The following is a 19,193-nucleotide window of genomic DNA, read 5'->3' on the forward strand; positions in this document are numbered from 1 at the left end:
GAGGGAGGAGGAAGGGGGTGTGGGGGGTGGAGGGAGAGGAAGAGGGAGGGGAGAAGGAGTGGAGAGAGAAGAGGGAGAAGGAAGAGAGGGCTGATTTAACAAACATGTGAGAATACTTATCTAGCATCATTAACATCCCACATGACTAAACTGACTTTTATACAAGCATTTTCCAAAAGTGTCTTATAGTTACTTTTATAAAATAATTCTCTCGAGAAAATATTATGTGGTTAAATAGCTGAAAAATGTTACAAATCATATTTGCTGTGGTGACAAGGTAGTGGTTTTCACATACTGAAAACTCAAAAATAAATTTAGTAATCTTAACCAGATTTTTCAAATTTACTCACTGAATAGAGTATGCAAATATTACAGACTTAGTAACTTTTAAATGTTTGCAAACTTTCAAGAACTAGCAGCTATGCATAATGAGAGAAAAGTTTTAAGTATTTCACTAGCACATTGATTTATACTGTTTCACTTTAACAGATCTGAAATAAAGCCAGCTGGTGATGCACAACTGTAATCCCAGCTACTTGGGAGGCCAAAGCAGGATGATCATATATTCATGGCCAGCCTGGGCAATTTAGAGAAACCCTGTTTCAAAATTTAAAAATAAATTTAAAAGGGAGCTATGTAGCTCAGAGTGAGGTCCTGAGTTCATTTCCCAGTACCACCGGGGAGGGGGAAGGCGGGCCGAAACAAAACTGAAAGCACAGAACCTACATTTTTGAAAGTAATTTAACCCCCAAGAAAACAACAACTGCCTCAACTCCAAGAGCAGCAAGTATGATTCCATTGTATAACACAGCTTGTTCTTGAGTCCAAGCAAACATATCCATTGTTAATGGAGTAAGGATTCTAAGAAAAACAAAAAAAAATTTATTTTAGTCATAAAGTGAAGGATAAGCTTTAATGATACATACACATTCAAGAATTTGCATCCGTTTTAACAGTTACCCCAGACCAGCATAAGCAAAAGTTTGAGCACATTTTAAACACATGTTGCTACCTACCTAAGCTTGACTGTCTGTATTTATATAACCACATTGCAAAAAGTCTGAAAAATAGGAAAAGAAGACAAGCAAAACCAGCCATAACTTCTGCCATTGTAATATTACTAAATAAGCAAGGTGATACTTTGGTGTAAATTAATTTATTTCCCAGCCAGGTGTGGTGGCACACACCCAGGATCTCAGTACTCTGGAGTGTGAGGCAGGAGGCTTGCTTTGAGTTCAGGATGTGCTACATGAAATCAAGGCCAGTGTCAACAATACAGAGAGACCCTGTTTCAAAAAAAAAAAAAAAAAGAATGAATCTTTTATGGTAGCAGTACTGTGAACTTTGGGGAGTTATGCCTACATGGTCACCAGTGCTTCCCTTTAAACAGTATCTGCCTGCAAAAGGAATAACGTTGTCATATTTTTCAAAATCAGGAAATGGTTGCAGTTCTGGTGAAAGTCCTTTTGATGATTCTTCTTCTAGTACTGGAGATTGAACCCAGGGCCTTCAGGTGCAGCTACTTTATTATTTTTTATTTTGAGACAAGGTCTTGCTAAGTCGCCAAGTTTCCCAGGCTAGGCTCAAATATTCCATCCTCCTGCCTCAGCCTCCCAGAGTGCTAGGAATACAGGTACAGTTACCATGATCAGCCTGAAAGTCCATTTTTCTAGTGGCTTTTGTTTTCTCCTTACCACACCAGCGTACCTGTTCCTGGCTGTCTGGAACCGTTCCATAACATCTATTGTATTACTTAAATATGCAAACTTAGCTGGACATAGTATGTGCCTGTAAGTACAGTACTCAGGAGGCAGAAGGATCATAAATTCAAGGCCACCTTGGAGAGAGACCCTAATTCAAAAAGTAAAACAAGGGCTGGGGATTTAGCTCAGTGGTGCTGCCACTTGCCTCGCAAGAACAAGGTCCTGAGTTCAATCCCCAGCACACACACACAAAAAAAAACCACAACAAAAAATATCTTATCTAGTGCCTTTTATAAAATAAATAATAAATAAGTTACACTGCTAAAAAGTAAAATAACAAAAATTGGGAGGGGAGGAAAAGGAGATGAAAAAGAATACATGTGGTGTATGTACCAAGACTGCATGATGAACGTAATCATTATCTATTGCAAACACATACTAAGGAAAAACCTACAGTAATAAACTTCACAACTCTTTCCTATGTAATGTTACTATTTTTAAGTTATCAGAACCTACTCAATTTTCCCCACAGTCTCTTACATTCCCACATTTGAGTACACATACTTTTCTCCATACCTCTGAATATCTCTCGTCCTTTATATCAGTTTCTTTCTTTGCCAAGCTCCTTTTCCTATGTTCTAACTCCTGTCAACTGCCTACAAAATGGAGTTTTATACTTAAAATATTTTTTGAAAAAAAGAACAGCATTTTAAACTTTAAAATCTGATAAGGTAATGTAGAAAAGACAGTGGTAGTCTTTCATAAAGTTAAACATACAAGTAGTATGTGACCTAGCGTTTCTATTTTTAGATTTATGAATGATGATTTATGAATTTATGAATTTATTTTTAGATTTAAGAATGGAGAGCCAAGCCTCAGATACTTGTACAACATTGCTCACAGCAGCATTATTCAAAGGATGAATGGATAAAGTAAAATAAAGTAAAACACCAACAATGGAATATTATTCAACCAAAAAGCCATGAAAGTCTCCTATGTGCTACATGATGAACCTTGAAAATATCATGTTAAGTGAAATAAGGAGAACACAAAAAAGAAAATATTGCAGAATGTAATTTACCTAAAACTGGTAAATTCAGAAGAAAGAAGATGGGACAGAAGCTATGGGATCAGAGTGGAGGGTGAATGGGAAGCAAATCTGTAGTGGTTCAGAGATCCTGTTTGGGATGATGAAAAATTTCTGGAAACGGACGGTAGCTATGGTTGCACAACCCTAACCTGCACTTCATGACACTGAATTACACTCTTTAAAAAAGTTAAAATGAATGAAGCATAGTGGCACATGCCTGTAATTCCAGTACACTGACAGGCTGAGGCAGGAGGATTTCAAGTTGGAACCCAGCCTGCGGAATTTGGCAACTGATCAAGATCCTGTCTCAAAAATAAAAAAGGTCTGTGCCCATCAACTAGAGACTGGATAAAGATGATGTGGTTTTCTATAAAATGGAATACTACTCAGCCACGAAGAATGAGAGACTAGAGACATTTATAGCTAAGTGGATGTACACTGAGGCCATACTCTGAGGTGAAATAAACAGGATACGTGTAAATACCAAATAGTTTCTCTACTGTGAGAAAATGAAAGTATAAATGAGGTTGAAATTGTATAACTGATAATGTGAAATATGAATAAAAAGGCTAAAGGAATAAGGGAAGCACGAAGGGTAGGGGAAAGGAAAGGGAAAAGAAAAAAACATGAGAAAAGGTAAAAATGGGAACAAAATCTTTGTAAATAGGGAAGGATGGAGGGGGTGAAGGGAGGGCAGGGAAATGGGGAAAAAAATAAGAACCAAGATACATCATGTAAAGGTACAAGATCCTAATGACAAATGTAACTATTGTATACCTAAAGTACCAATAAACTTAATGAAAAATAAAAAATAAAAAAGGTTTGGGTTTGTAGCTCAGTGCGAAGACCCTGGCTCAATCCCTAGTACTGAGAAAAAAAATTAAAGCAGTAGATACCCCCCACAATAATATGAGCTAAAATATTCATTTATCTCAATAATTTTCAAAGTAAATACATCAAGCAAATTACATGTACTGACATAAAAATGTCACAATATACTGATAAGGCCAGATGTCAAATGATAACATCATATAATCTATGTGAGTTTAGTAAATATTCTCTCACAGAGGTGCACAGAATAAAATGTGTGAAAACACAAACTAAAGTGTCACAGTGGTTACCACCACAGAAAGAAGCAGATGCAGAAGCACAGCTGGAACATATGCAATTTTTTTTTTTTTGTACTGGGATCGAACTCAGGACTTTACACGTGCGAGGCAGGTGCAGTGCCACTGAGCTAGATCCCTGGTCTAGTGTCTGGAATTTTATGAGAATGTACTATTTTTATAATTTAATAGGTTTCTTTAAAATAGAGGGCCCTATGATAAATAGAAGTCAATGAAGCCTGAGATAGGAGATTTTGTAATATACTAGTTCCTTGTTTTTAAGTTAAAAGATTAAATAAAGAGTTAAAACTGTCAGACTCAAAATACATAACCTGGGAGTTATGCAGCTTTAAGTTAATGAAATCATGATACATAAACTTTTCACATTATGCTAAGAAAAATGTCTTACAGTTTCTTATAAAATGTATAATCCTAATTAGCACTGCATTAAGTGATAAATTTAATATGTAATTTGATTTACACGAAGACAGAATAAAACTTACGTTTCAAAAAGGGCAAAGATAAACAGAACCACAAAAAAGAGAACATTGGTGGCCACAACAGCAAACTGATCAATATTTCCTTGTGAAATCTGAACTTCCTCTGTATTTGCTAGAGATAAACAGAAAAAAGAATATAGTTACCTATATATTTAATTTTTATTGATACTAAAATAGTGTAGAAATTATATGTGAATAAATATTTAAATAATTTTAAGGCTGCAAAGCTGTTTAAAAGGAACAGAATCTAGCCTGCTGTAGGGGTGCATACCAGAAGGCTGAGTGAGGTAGGAGGACTGTTGCATGTTCAAGGCCAGCCTGGGCTATGAAGTAAATTTAAAGCCAGCCTAAACTACACAGTGACATCTTGTCTCAAAAATAACTCAAAACAGGGCCGGGGATTTAGCTCAGTTGTTCCAGCACCTGTCTCGCAAGCACAAGGACCAGAGTTCGATCCCCGGTACCAGAAAGAAAATGGAACAGAAATTATAATTTTTAATTAATATTTAAAAGTAAAATGATTTTTTTTCTAGGAGATGAACTTATATTATGTACAGCAATTACTCATATTTATTTTGTTTGGTGTATCTCAATCAAAAATAAGAATGTATTTGGGCCAGGGATTTAGCTCAGCGGTACCACTGCCTGCCTCACAAGCACAAGGTCCTGAGTTTGATTCCCGATATCACTCCCTGCCAAAAATACTGTATTTTATGTAATTGTATAACAAAGTGATTTCATACTTCAAATTTCAGTTGCAGTTGTTTTTTTCTACTTTAATTTTTTTTGTGTGCGTGGTACTGTAGACTGACCACAGAGCTTCACATTTGCTATGCAATTATTTTATCACTTAGCTACATTCCTAGATCTTTGGATGTTTTAAATTCTGAGACAAAGTCTCACTTACTCAGGCTGGTCTTGAACTTGTAATCCTCCTGCCTCAGCCTCCTGAGTAGTTAGGACTACTGGTATAATGAGCCAGTACACTTGACATATATTGATAACTGGCTTTATATTTATATTTAATACTCTTTTATGTTGAATTTCTGGAATCCTGACTATTATACGTCTTGGTGTCTTTTTATTATTATTATGACTAGTTGGAGTTCTTTATGCTTCACTTATGTTTATGTAAATTTTTTTTCTATGCTTGGGTAGTTTTCTGCCATTACTTCTATGAACAGTTTTTTTTATGTCACTTGTGTTATCTCCTGCTTTTCACTGTCTCTAAACAATCTTCATTTATTCTTAATAAAGCAGGAGGGCAAAATGAGTGTACTGATTTCGCTTGAAGCTCAAAGTTAAACTACATACTTCCCATAAGCTATTATAACATAACTGAGAAGTATGCAAACTATATACATCTACTTACTCAGCATAAGCCATTTAAGCAGTAAGAGGATGTGCTTGCTTATTCTATCTTTAGTGTATGTGGAATGGCAATGGTACACACAGATTTCCTATGGCACAGAAGTTTCCATAACAGTGCCTATACTATGTGCGGATTCCTAAGGAGGAGTTGCTCTATGTGGAGGGAATTACAAAGCTTAGACATTCAACCTAGGCTTCTGACCTTGCTTTCTAGTCACACAAAGAAAGGTCGCGGATATAGCTCAGTGGTAGAGTGCTTGCCAAAACCCAGCAGTACTAATCACACAAAGAACTGATCACCACTGTTGACATCTTTAATTAATATATCAAAAATGCCCTGAGTCAGACGGAATTTGCTTCATGTATGGTTAATTTCCTGCAGCCTCCACCTACAGTTGGCTTTAATGAAGGATCTCAAAAATATATGATACACTGTGAGCACTGAGTAGGTATCTTAATTATAAGAATTTTAAGAAACGACTACCTTACTATATTGATTTAAATTTATGTAATTGGAAATTATAGTCCTATCCCGTAACTTCTTTAAACTTGAATACTGTTATGGTTTGTATTTGAAATGTCCCACAAAACCTCATGTCTTGGAGGCTTGGTCCCCATTGCAGCAATGTTCAAAAGTGGGGTTTTGGAAGGAGACTAGACGGTAAAGGTTCTAAAGTCAGTGATGGTGCATAATTTGCTATACTTCCTGGGTAGTGATGGGAATGTAGAAAGTGTGGTTAAATTGAAGTGAGTAGGTAAGAGGGTGTGCCTTGGGGACCGTATCTTGTCCCTGGACCATTCTCACCACTGTGAGGTGAACTTTTTGCTCCACCACAGGCTCCCCAAGAAGACAAAGCATCTTACCACAGGCCTAAAATAATGAAGCCAAAGACCATGGCCTGAAACCATGAGCCAAATAAATCTCACTTCATTTAAGTTGATTTTCTCAGGTATTTTGTCACACTGATGAAAGTCTAAGATAAATATTTTTTTCAACTTAAATGAGTATGGAAGTTTTTAACAGGTACATTTTAGACAAAGATGTATTAAAATTTAAAAATGATTTTATATGAAAGTGCCTGGTAAAATAGCAGTATGTCTTTTCCATAATATTATAAATTTGTTGAGAGCAAGTACCGAGTTTCATTCTTCACTGGGAAAACAATGCCCAAGGAGTATTTCAAGGAGTACTTGCCCATAATTAGTACTTAAATAATAGCTTATTTGGCAAAATATACCTATTTAACAGAATGGGTACATTTCTGAATCAGGGGAAGATCTAAAGGATGAAAATATACATTGGTAAATTATAATAAAAGCATAAAAGTAAAAAAATAAACGCCATACTTATTATGATTAAGAACTGCTTGAAACAGAAAGTCAATTTTGGTAGCAGTTTTTGAAATCACTCCAAAATCTCAAAAGTTTTAAGATACTACTCTGAAAAGAAGACAAAGTGATTTTTTTTTTTTTTTTTTTTTTTTTTTTGTGGTACTGGGGATTGAACTCAGGACCTTGCACTTGCAAGGCAGGTGGTGGAACCAAGCTAAATCCCTGGCCCAAGACAAAGTGATTCTTAACACTGGTTTTAACCTTGCCAATCATGAACAACTTAGAGTTGGGGAAGAAGCACATTCCTATAATCTCAGAGCCGTGGGAGCTGAGGTAAAAGGATCACAATTCCAAGCCCACTCTGGGCCACTTAGTGACTTCATGAGACCCTGTCTCAAAATAATGGGCTAGGGAAGTCCTCAATTCAATCTCCAGTACTACAGAAACTAACTAAAGAAATAAATGGCTGGGATGTAGCTTATTGTGAAGGCCCTGAGTTCCTTCCCTAGTATTATCTACGAAATAAATTTAGGTACCTTTTAGCTTTCAAGATCTTCCCCAGCCAAACACTGCATTATCCTCAGAAGAAGAATCCAAGTAAATACTAAACAGACGCAATCATAAGAAGCACTCTGATAATGTTAAAGTAATTTAATCAAATAAATTAGTACCTGCTCCAAAATTAAGACTTTTATATGGTTGTCCTGAGTCATCCACACGATGTTCTCTTAAAAAGAAAAACAAAAATATTTCTTTATAAAATGCTTAGTATAATTTAGGAAAATGGTTTATTTATGTATGTATTTATTTTTTGAGACAGTCTCGCTATATAGTTCAGGCTGGCCTTGAACTTACTATTTAGCTCAGGGTGGCCTCAACCTCACTGAGATTCTTCTGCCTCAACCTCCCAAGTACTGGGATTATGGGCATGGACCATTACACCTGGTTTAAATTTATTAGTAGCATTCTGTTTTTTTTTTAATGGTGTCAAAAGCTTATTTGAAAAGTGAAGAGTGAATGGGAATGTGAGAAACCAGCTCTGCAGAGTAAACTGCCCCAAGAGAAAAAAGATAAAAGCAAAACTAAAAGTACATCTGCATTTGGGCAAAGTGGTATGTGCTACAATGTGAACTCACAATAGCTAGCATTCTATTTTTTCACATTCTTGTATAGTTTTTTTTTTATTACTAATGACTATAAATAATAAACTTTAAAAGATAGGGTTTTTTTTAATTCATTAAGTTTATCGGTACATTTTAGTTATACAATATGACATTCATCATTGGGATCCTTGGTACCTTTACATGACCTATCTTCTTATTTTTTTCCTATTCCCCTGCCCTCCCTTCAACCTCTCCACCACTCCGTATTTACAAAGACTTTGTTTCCATTTTTTCTTTTTCTCTTATTTTCTTACTTTTCCTTCTTTTCATTCCCTACCCTCTCCCACTTCCCCTTCCCTTCCCCTTTGGACCTTTTCTTCCTATTTGTTTTTTTTTTTGTTGTTGTTACTGGGGCTAGAACTTGGGTCCTTGTGTTTGCAAGGCAGGCGGCAGAACCAATGAGCTAAATCCCCAGCCCTTTTTCTTCCTATTTCACATTATCTAGAACTTGGGTCTCTTTGGTTTTTGTTGTACTGGGGATTGAACCCAGAGCTTACACACTGGGCTACATCGCAACCCTTTCTTTTTTTCATTTTGAGACATGGTCTCATTAAATTTCCCAGGTTGGAGTTTAAACTTACAATCCTGCCAAAATCTGTCAGAGCATTGGGATTACAGGCATGAACCACCAATTCCAGATATAATTCTTATCATATTAACATTATAAATGAAAAAGACACCTAATTCACCTAAAAGCATGTATGATCTTACCATTAATTTTTCAGTGATTTTAAACATACATTGTTTTTGGACAATTGGATAAGGCACTCTAAAGAAGTATAAAGTAACACAACTTCTGTAGTTTTGGAAAATTTTTTCTAATATGTAAAAGGTAAGAGACAAGTAATCTATGTATTTAAGGCTGACACTAAGCCATTAATCTACTGAGGATGTTGTTTACATGCCATTCTCTTACTTAGAAATAGTTTTAGTAAATCAAGACCAAACTTTGAATCTTGAAAGATCTTCATAATCTGTTCTCAATTAACAAGTTGCCTACTATTGTAGACGCCCATACTTTAGCTAATCAAAAAATATGAACACATGGGTCAGAGATTTAGCTCAGTGGTTCTGCTGCCTGCCTCACAAGTGCAAGGTCCCTAGTTTAATCCCCTTAAAAAAAAATAGAATACAAACTAAAGACATCAGAAGTCAAATAAAGACTGCAAAGGGTAATTACCCTCCAATAATGAAAAGGTTTATGAAATTTCATAAACTACAAAAGAGCTTACCATTTCTGTCTAATTACCTTAATACAGCAAGGATCAGAATAATATTTAAAACTCCCAGGATTGCGCCAAGTAAAACTGGTGCGGTGTACATGTTTATCTGCAGCTTAATCACATCCCATGTCACACCCTTTTCTCCAATCAGTGCAAAACAAGTCTGAAAAACTTATTAAAGTGTACACAAATTATTACATCAGAAAAACAAGCTAAAAAATATAAAACACCATTGAATTTGAAGTAATGTGGAATCATCTATCGACATCATCCAGACTCTTCACAAGCAACAAAACTTGTTCTGTTATATACATTTTATATATAAAGCACAGAGGTACACATACACATAAATATCTGGTAGACTAATAAATTATTAGAATTTCAGAAGGGATAAAGGGATTAAGACACAAATGTATAAAATTAGGACACGTTAGGGAAGCAATAATGAAAAAGGTCAAGACACTGATGTATGTACATTCATAAGGGATTGTATCTATCTAACGTGATTTATCAGTGTCTTCTCTTCTTTTTTACAGGGGGTAGATGGTGGTTCTGAGAACTGAACCCATAGCCTCATTTATGCCAAGCACAGACTCTACCATGGAGCACCCACCCAGCTCCAATGTCTGCTTGTCTTTTAAAAAACAAAAACAAAAGCAAAAAATTCCACATGAAATTTAAATTCTATAGCTTCTTAACAAGGCACCATGGCATACCCCTGTAACCACAGCACTAAGGGAGGCTGAGACAGGAAGACAGCAAATTCAAGCCCTGCCCGTACAACACAGCAATTCAGTGAGACAATGTCTCAAAATTAAAAAAAAAAAAAAATTTAAGAAAGACTGGGAAATGTAGCTCAGTGTAAAAGCCGTAGATTCAATCCCCAGTACTGCAAACAGACGGACAGACAGACATAGAGGGATGGCAAGCAAGCTTTTAAGATGATCCATAATATTTACTGAAAGCTTTTGTCTATAGCAGGTACTTTGCTCAATATTGAAGGTAGATATCAAAAGACTCAGATAAAGTCCTTATATAAAATAGAAGACTAAAATTCATTTATTTTATATTTGTGTTTATATTTGTTGTAGAATACTAAACCAAATTATTAGGTTTTTTGGTAAACCCAGGAGTTAGATTCTCTTTTGCTGAGCGTTTTTTTTTTTTTTTAGTTACTCAGGATTAAACACAAACACTCTACTATAGAGCTATATCCATAACCTTTAATCTTGAGACAGTCTTGCTAAATTGCCCAGGCTGGCCTCAAATTTGCGATCCTCCTGCCTAAGTCTCCTGAGTAGCTGGGATTACAGGTTGAGCCACCATGTCCAGCATTCTTTTTAAAAATCTAAATTGAAGGAAGTAATGGAAACTAAGGTGGGGATGAGATATGAATAAGGTAAACTGAGTTATAGCCAAACTGATTATATAACCATAATATTCAAACCATGAACCAATTATATGTGTACATAGTTCTATGTTATTGAATATTATTCCAGGCACAAGACTGATTTTTCTAATCAGTAAAATTAATTTGCCTTGCAGAAGTATTAAATCTCACTTTTTAAAAGTTCTCAGCAAAAGGATAAAAGCTTTGGGAAAAGATAGTAAGCTTTTAAAAGTTCTTTCATTTTCTTCAATCTAAGAAAAGTCTTAAAGATAAGGGCAAGGCATAAAAAGGAAAAGAACTTCCTTAAATCCTTCAGTTGAAAAAACTTTCTTCCCAATAAATGGAAAAAAGAAAATAAACTCTTGTAAAGATATCAAGCTAAAGGATTATTTGAAAGAGTCAGAAAGAGTTAGTTGACTTTTGCACATGGGGAAGGGACCAAAATATGGAGGGAAGTGTGAGGTGGGAGAAGGTAGAAGACATAAAAAGAATTAAGATGATATGTACATGCATCAACTCCCGCAATGAATATAATTATTATGGACCACAAAGATTTACTAACAAAATGTGAAAAAAAAAAGGTTTGAAGCCCATTATTTCCCTTTTCTATCTGGAAATTTTTTTTTACATGCTCTATCCCTTGGTGTCCTCATCTGTAAAATGGGAAAAATCACACTTAATTTAATTTAGAGATGTGTTACCAAGGTAAAATGAGCCTAGCCTCCTTCCTGGACCAAAAATAACAGACTCTTTCCCTACTGAGGAGGCAGAGTGGAAGAGTCCTTGCCTGGCATATCTAAGATCACAGGTTGGATTCCCAGCATATTAAAAAACAAAAAGTTTCTTCCCTTTTTCCCTTCAACCGCAAGGCTTTATACTTGCATTACATTTAACATTTGAACCTCAAAAGTTTCCCCAGGAAGGTGGGGAGGGAAAGGAGATAGAAAAAAGAATTAAGACACATTATGTACCTCAGTGGTGCCCCACCTGTCTCTCAAGCGCAAAGTCCTGAGTTTGATCCCTGATACGCCCCCGCCAAAAAATACATACACAGAAGGAATTTAAACATTATATACTATAAACATGTAGTAATTAAATTTTTTTCCCAATTTATTATTTTTTTAAGTTTATTGGTACATTGTAGGTACACAATATGATGACATTCATCACTGGGATCTTGGACCTGTACATGGTGCATCTTGGTTCTTATTTTTTCCCCATTCCTCTGCCCTCCCTTCAACCCCTCCATCCTTCCCTATTTACAAAGACTTGTGTTTCCATTTTCTTTTCTTTTTTTTTGGTACCAGGGATCGAACTGGAGCCCCTGCACTTGCAAGGCAGGGGCCGGCACCACTGAGCTAAATCCCGGGCTCTCCATTTTCTTTCTTTTCTCATATTCATTCCTTTAACCTCCCCCTCCCTTCTCCAATTCCCCTTTCCCTTGCCCTTTGGACTTTTTCTTTGTATTTCACATTACCTATTATACATTTTAATCTTTATTTACAATTTAAATGTTATAAATTACATGTGAAAACACCTACCTGGACCTAGAATAAAACCTAATGCTTGACATGTGCTTGTATTAGCCATGGAACTTGTTCTTTCCTGAAGGGAAGTAGCACCAGCAATATATGATCTAACAACTGCTACATTTCCTAAGAAAAGTCAGAATAATCCAAAGTAAATGCAAATATCTTTTGGTTTATAAAATTCAATACAATTTGGTTTTATGCAGGATAAATATTGGCCAACAGTACGGTTACTTCTTCCCCTTTTACAACACATGTAAGATATTTTTATTGAACAAATGCATGAATTAATGGGACATGTACTTTTAGTAATATGAAAACATAGTTTTGAATGAATGAAAAAAATGGCATTATAAAAATATAAAAAGACAAGGGGAAAAAATGAGAACCAAGACCTGGCATGTAAAGGTACAAGATCCCAGTAATGAGGTTACTTCTTCCCCTTTTACAACACATGTAAGATATTTTTATTGAACAAATGCATGAATTAATGGGACATGTACTTTTAGTAATATGAAAACATAGTTTTGAATGAATGAAAAAAATGGCATTATAAAAATATAAAAAGACAAGGGGAAAAAATGAGAACCAAGACCTGGCATGTAAAGGTACAAGATCCCAGTAATGAATGTAACTGTACTGTCTACCTATAAAACATTCAAGCCCCGGTACAAAAGAAAAATAAAAAATAAAAAAAAAAATAAAACTTTAAATATTCAGAAAGCTCTGACTGAATGACACAGTACTTATTGCTACAACCAATTTTAAAAGAGTATACTTTTTTACAAAAAGTATACTAACTAGTAAAAAAGCGTGAAAGCAGTGCAACACTAAAAGCAAGTGCCAAAGACACAATAAAGAAAATCATCTATTAAGGAGTAAGGTAGCCTGAGAAGGCTTCATGTAAAATGTGGAACTTAATCTGCATCTTGAAGGATAAAGAACAACGAGAAAAGAGAATCTTTAGGTAATGGGTACATCAGGTACAAAGGCAAATGACAGGAAAACTCTTACACCTTTCTGAGGAGAGATGTGTATGTTGAGCTATAGGCGATGAGATTGAGAAGGTAGGAGGCCAGAGGAGAGGGGGCCACAAATATCAGGATGAATGTGAACCGGATATGACCAAACATATACAAACAAATATGTTACCTGCTCCAAATCCCACCAGTCCACGAGCAATCAACATGTAGTATTTATTATGAGAAGCTGGGACATGGACGTAAGCATAGAGGCAGTTGGCTGCCACCGAAATAAAGATGGAGATGATAAGAGGTTCTTTTCTCGGCCTATAATTAGACCATAAACCAAATATAGGTGAAGCTACCATCTGGCCAAGACTAAATGAAGCAATAACCCAGCCCAAAAAACTTGCATCGGCTGACTGATCAATCTGCAGAAAAAAAGTACAATGCTTTAAGAATTGTTATCCAACAAAGTTTAAAACTTAGCACATTTGTTTGAACATGTAAAATTTCCTAATAAAAAATAAAAACAATTCTAACATAAAGCTTTGTAACAGTATTATTCATAGTAAGAAATTCAAACTTCTGATGATAGCATTAAATGTACAATGAATTGTACACAAGGAAAAAATGCTTGGAAAGTTTCATCCTTTAAGATGATTATATCTCAATAACTTCATAAAATATTGGATGAGATATTCTTTAAATCTTATGAATGCAATTCTTGACATTTATATTTCCCCATAAACACCCATTAGTATCATCATCATCATCATCATCATCATCATCATTACTACCTTTGGAATCAGGGATTGAACTTGGGTCCCTGCGCTTGCAAGGCAGGTGGCAGAACTACTGAGCTAAATACCTCGCCCAGCATTATTTTTTTTTTAAACTGGGCACAATATTCAAAAGTGTAAAACACAAAAGTTATAGTTATTTCTCTTATTAAAACTATCACAAGTTCTTCTACATACACAATTCAGGATTTCACCCACTTAGAAGAGGTTGGATTTTGTTTTGGGAATTTTTTTTTTTTTTGGTAGCAAGGGTCGAACTCAAGACCTTGCGCTTGCAAGGCAGGCTGGGCACCACTGAGCTAAATCCCTGGCCTAGGATTTTGTTTTTTGTTTTCACAGTGCTGGGGATTGAACCCAGTGCCTCATGCATGGTAAGCACATGCTTCACCACTGAGCTATGCCCTTGCCATAGAGAGGATTTAAATATCATGATGAACATTGAAGGAAGAAACATATGACTGAAATTCAGAAAAAAATACATTCAGGAAAAACTTTAAGAAAATGAACTAATATAAATCAACAGATTTTTTATTGGTTCCTAGGATTGAACTCAGGACCTTGTGCTTGAGAGACAGGCACGGTGCCACTGAGCTAAATCCCCAGCGCCAGATTTTTTAAAAATATAGTAAACTATATAATGGTTTGGAAAAATTACCATTAATTTTTAGAAAATACTTTTAAACAAATGTAAGTGGTAGAACAACAATAAAGAAAAATCATGGCCCTTTCTTTCCTAAAGATACTTTTAAGTAGCTTAAAACAAACATTTAGGTGCAAGTCAAGTGTGGTGGTGGATGCCTGCAATCTCGGCACTTGGGATTCTGACAAGACAACTGCTGTCAGTCCAAGGCCAGTCTGGGCTACATAGTGAGAGACTCTCTCAAAACCACCCCCCGCAAAATGAAAGAAAAGAAAAAGAATATCTTCAGTTTAGGCACTCTAATTTTCATTTTCTACTCAGGAATAGTACTTTTAGCTTCTTTAGTCTTCTCTATTAAATACAAACTAATGATTTCATATCAAAATTTAATTCTCAGAATATCAATGAAAACTGAATTTTAATGTTAAATGTTTAGTGATTAGAAGACAAAATATCTTCTCAGGAGATCAGCTGATCATAGTCAAGAGTTCACTTTATGAAGAGAAGTGAGGTGACCCTTGGGAATGGCTCTATAGTATCTGCTAGAGACTGGTGGAAACTTTCCTTCTAACCGGATAGTATTCTTTACCAGTGACTGCAAAGGCGATATCTGCTATATTCTGTTCCAATTCTAACAAGAAAGTAAAATGCTTTGGGAGACACAGACTATGGTGGGTGTCACTCAGGCACTGTTATCTGCACCCCTGTACATTTCTCTCCCTTACAACAGAAACAGCACATCGTGTCTCTCTCTGGTCCTCTGTCCAGCTCTGATGATCTGTATCATGCTGTTTTCAGAATCAAATTGAAACCAGTTATTATTACAAAGTAGATCAAAAGTTAACCTGGCTCTGCAGCCTCAAGTCTGCATGTTCTTTCCCCTCCAGTCATGAAACTGAGGTTTCCAAGCTGAACCAAATTCTGTGCCTCTGGGCCTTTCTGCACCGGCTGTTCCACCATCCCTTTTCTCAGGATTGCCTTCCCCACCTCTCATGCCCTCACCTCCACCTTTCTTCTGCAGGGCTGCAAAACTCAACTCATGTGTTGCTGATTTTTCAAGTCCCCAGGAGGTCTTCATTAGGATTAGCAACACCACAAGCTGCCAATGTCTCTCTCACATGTGCACACACAACCACACTTTTAGGTTTTTACCTGTTTGTAATATTGCAAAGTAATTATGTGTCAACTTGTTTAGTTTTGCTTACCTCAGTTAAAGTACCTAGGGCTTCTTTAAAAAAAAAAAAAAAAAGCTGGGCGTGGTGGCACATGCCTGTAATCCCAGCACTCAGGAGGCTGAAGCAGGAGGATCACTGTGAGTTCGAGACCAACCTGAGCTACACAGTGAGTTCCAGGTCAGTCTCACACCAGTGCTTTCTTCTCTGAAAACAGACATATGTGTGTGTGTGTGTGTGTGTGTGTGTGTGTGTGTGTGATCATTTCAAGTTCAACTACAGTATTTTCAATTATTGCTCACTTATTCAATTAATAGTCACTGAGACTGCCAGGTGTGGTGGTGCATACCTGTGATACCAGGACACATGAGGCTGAGGCAGGAGGATCACTCTGAGTTCAAGGCTAGCCTGGGCTAAACAGTGAGTTCAAGGTCAGCCTGGATTCCTTAAAAAAGCACACACTCACACACAAAGGCACTTAGGCCTTCTCTGTAACAAAAACTTACGTGAGGCAATAGGGATATAAAAATGAATACATAGTCTTTGTCATCAAGGAGTTTCCCAGCCAGGTTCTACTTATCTGGGACTGAGAAATCCTGGTGGGCTGGGAAAATAAATAGTATGCTTTAATTCTTCATCTGTCAAATAAGGATAACTGCACAGAGCTGTTATGAAAATAATTTGAGCCAAAATACATATAGTGCTTAATAGTATGTCAGCATATAGTACCCACTGAATGAATGCTACATCTACAAGAACTATTTCTCAGCATTTTGTTTTACTAATGTCATTTTTCTTATCATGTTATAGTAATATAACTCATGTATGAGTATTCCCCTCAATACCGTGGGGCTACAGAATTCCCGTTCATTCCAATTCATTATCTGGATTTCAAGAATGTGAGTCTCCCCGGAGATTAACCTCACCCTTGGGCAGCACATCCTAAGACATCATGTCACTGCTTCCTACCTATGGGCCAGGGCAGCAAGTACACGTTCAGAATACTACCAGATTTGATTGTGTCTTCTGAAGAGAGATTCTGATGAGATATTATCTTTCACACAGATGGCTTTCAAACCAGGCAATACGGTGCAACATACTATTCTATATGAGCAAGTTACCTTAAATTAAGAATTAAAAATATTCAAGGCAGTACGTGACACAGAACTTTTTAGTTTTTTTGTTTTGTTTTTGAGGCAGATCCTTGTGTAATACAGGCTAACTCACTACGTAGTACAAAGTGGCCTAGAACTCACGATCCTCCTGCCTCAGCTGAGTACTGGGATTACAGGTGTGTGCCACCATGGTTGGCCAGAAAAGTTGTTTTTGTATTGCTAAAACAACAATTATCCATTCACATACTCAATAAACTTACCTGTGAAAAGCATGAAAAGGACTGCACCTTTTCAAAATTCAACATATTGTGCTAAGTAGAACTATTCCTTACAAATACCCTTTCTTGGGAGACTTTTGGAGCTTAAAAAGACTAGATAAGATGCCAAGAATCAAAGGAATTTTGTTACACAGAAATATTTTTCAAATAAATATTTTACTTTAGAATAGTTTCCTCTTTTTTTAGACTAGTTTTAGACTTACAGAAAATAATATACTATAGAGAGGTCTTATATCTTCCATAACCAGTTCCCCTACTATATCCCATAGAACATTTTTTAGGTATTACAGGTAATCTAGAAATGATTAAAATTACAGGATGACATATGCAGATTAAATACATCATTTTATAAAAAGGACTTACCCGAGCATTCAGATTTTGGTATCCTTGAGGGCGGGAGCTAAAACTAATTCCCAAAATTTACCAAGTAACAACTGCATAGTACCTACTTTTCTCACAAATGTTACCTGACAACCCAAATTAATTCTATGAAAAAAGCATGAAATTATTTCTCAAGAATTATCCACTATACATTTTAGGAATTACATTATAGATTAGGAATATCTCTAGGTCAGTTTCCTTTTATTTATTTATTTATTTATTTACTTACTTACTTATTTTTGGTTTTTTTTGAGACAGGGTCTCACTATGTAGTTGAGACTGACCTGAAATTCACTATGTTGCCCAGGCTGGTCTCGAACTCACAGTGATCCTCCTGCCTCAGCCTCCCTAGTGCTGGGATTACAGGTGTGAGCCACCACGCCTGGCTAGTTTCTTTTTTATTAGGAAGGATAGTGATAGGATGTAGTGACTGTCCAGGAACATCTCAGTGTCCTAGAGTAGCACCACTTTTATTCCAACTGTGTTCTGCTTTGAACAATAAAGCATCTGGTCACCCTAGTTGCTCTTTTACATCAAGTTACTATGGAGATTCTCAGGCTGGGATTTAGCACAGTGGTTCCACACGGCCTACCTCACAAGCAAAAGGTCCTGAGTTCAATCCCCAGTACCAAAAAAACAAAAACAAAACAAAACAAAACAAAACAAAACAAAAAACTAGGAAAGGCTTAAGCACATAAGAATTACTACTAGTATAGTTACTTCAGAGGAGAATAGATTGAAGTATACAAACCTTTTGGAGATAAGGCCATATTGACATTATCACAATAGAAAACCCTGTGAAGAGGCAAACTTTGTTATTTATAATTATAGTATTTTAATCACTATTATAAAGAAAACTTTTGGAACTATAGCATGGATTTTAAAATATCCTAAATTTGTAAATTTATGCACATATATCCCCAATTTATCAGGCAATGAAATTTCAGTTGTCAGTAGAAAAATAAATACTAAAGGTTTGAAAGAACATAGAATTATATTATCTGACCAGTAATACAATAAAAGTTGAAGGCCTATTTCTCGTTACTGTACCTTTACTATAAAATGGAAATTACTGAAAATTTGAAGTTTTACAGCACAAATGAAAGAAAGGCCATAAGTCTGTGTTGTTTGAAAGAAAGAATTTACTGTAAGGGAGACTAAGAAGAAAAACATTCATTTAAATAAAGCAAGCAGTTGCTATAAAGAACTATAATACTTCAAGGTGACTACCCCTTAAAAAGAATTAATTGCTGGGGATTTAGCTTAGTGGTTCCACTGCCTGTTTCGCAAGTGCAAGAACCCGAGTTTGATCCCTGGTACCAAAAAAAAGGGAAAAGAAACGGATTATGGATTATTTTGCTAACCATTTACTGCTTAAGAACTGTCATGATAAAGTCCAACACCATTTATGTTTTAAACAAATTTCAAAGTTAGA

At 35.9% G+C, this 19,193-nt stretch overlaps 1 protein-coding gene across 8 annotated transcripts in view; it reads right to left on the bottom strand.

Annotated features, from left to right (window-relative positions):
- The window catches only part of Mfsd8 (major facilitator superfamily domain containing 8), a 34,218-nt gene that overhangs the window by 4,822 nt on the left and 10,203 nt on the right, over positions 1–19,193 (bottom strand). For 3 of the 8 annotated variants that reach the window (XM_033759912.1, XM_010618856.3, XM_010618860.3), the window contains 7 exons: positions 18,510–18,553; positions 13,560–13,800; positions 12,420–12,533; positions 9,515–9,659; positions 7,774–7,829; positions 4,403–4,511; positions 727–861 (listed from right to left, as the gene is read on the bottom strand). In XM_033759912.1, coding sequence (XP_033615803.1) covers positions 727–861; positions 4,403–4,511; positions 7,774–7,829; positions 9,515–9,659; positions 12,420–12,533; positions 13,560–13,800; positions 18,510–18,553 — 844 coding nt within the window. The remainder of the gene's footprint in view (positions 1–726; positions 862–4,402; positions 4,512–7,773; positions 7,830–9,514; positions 9,660–12,419; positions 12,534–13,559; positions 13,801–18,509; positions 18,554–19,193) is intronic. The other 5 variants (XM_010618861.3, XM_010618859.3, XM_010618858.3 and 2 more) reach the window with 5 other exon arrangements.

This window comes from Fukomys damarensis, unplaced genomic scaffold, assembly GCF_012274545.1.
Source record: "Fukomys damarensis isolate Sample0158 unplaced genomic scaffold, DMR_v1.0_HiC HiC_scaffold_38, whole genome shotgun sequence".
Lineage (NCBI taxonomy): Eukaryota > Metazoa > Chordata > Mammalia > Rodentia > Bathyergidae > Fukomys > Fukomys damarensis.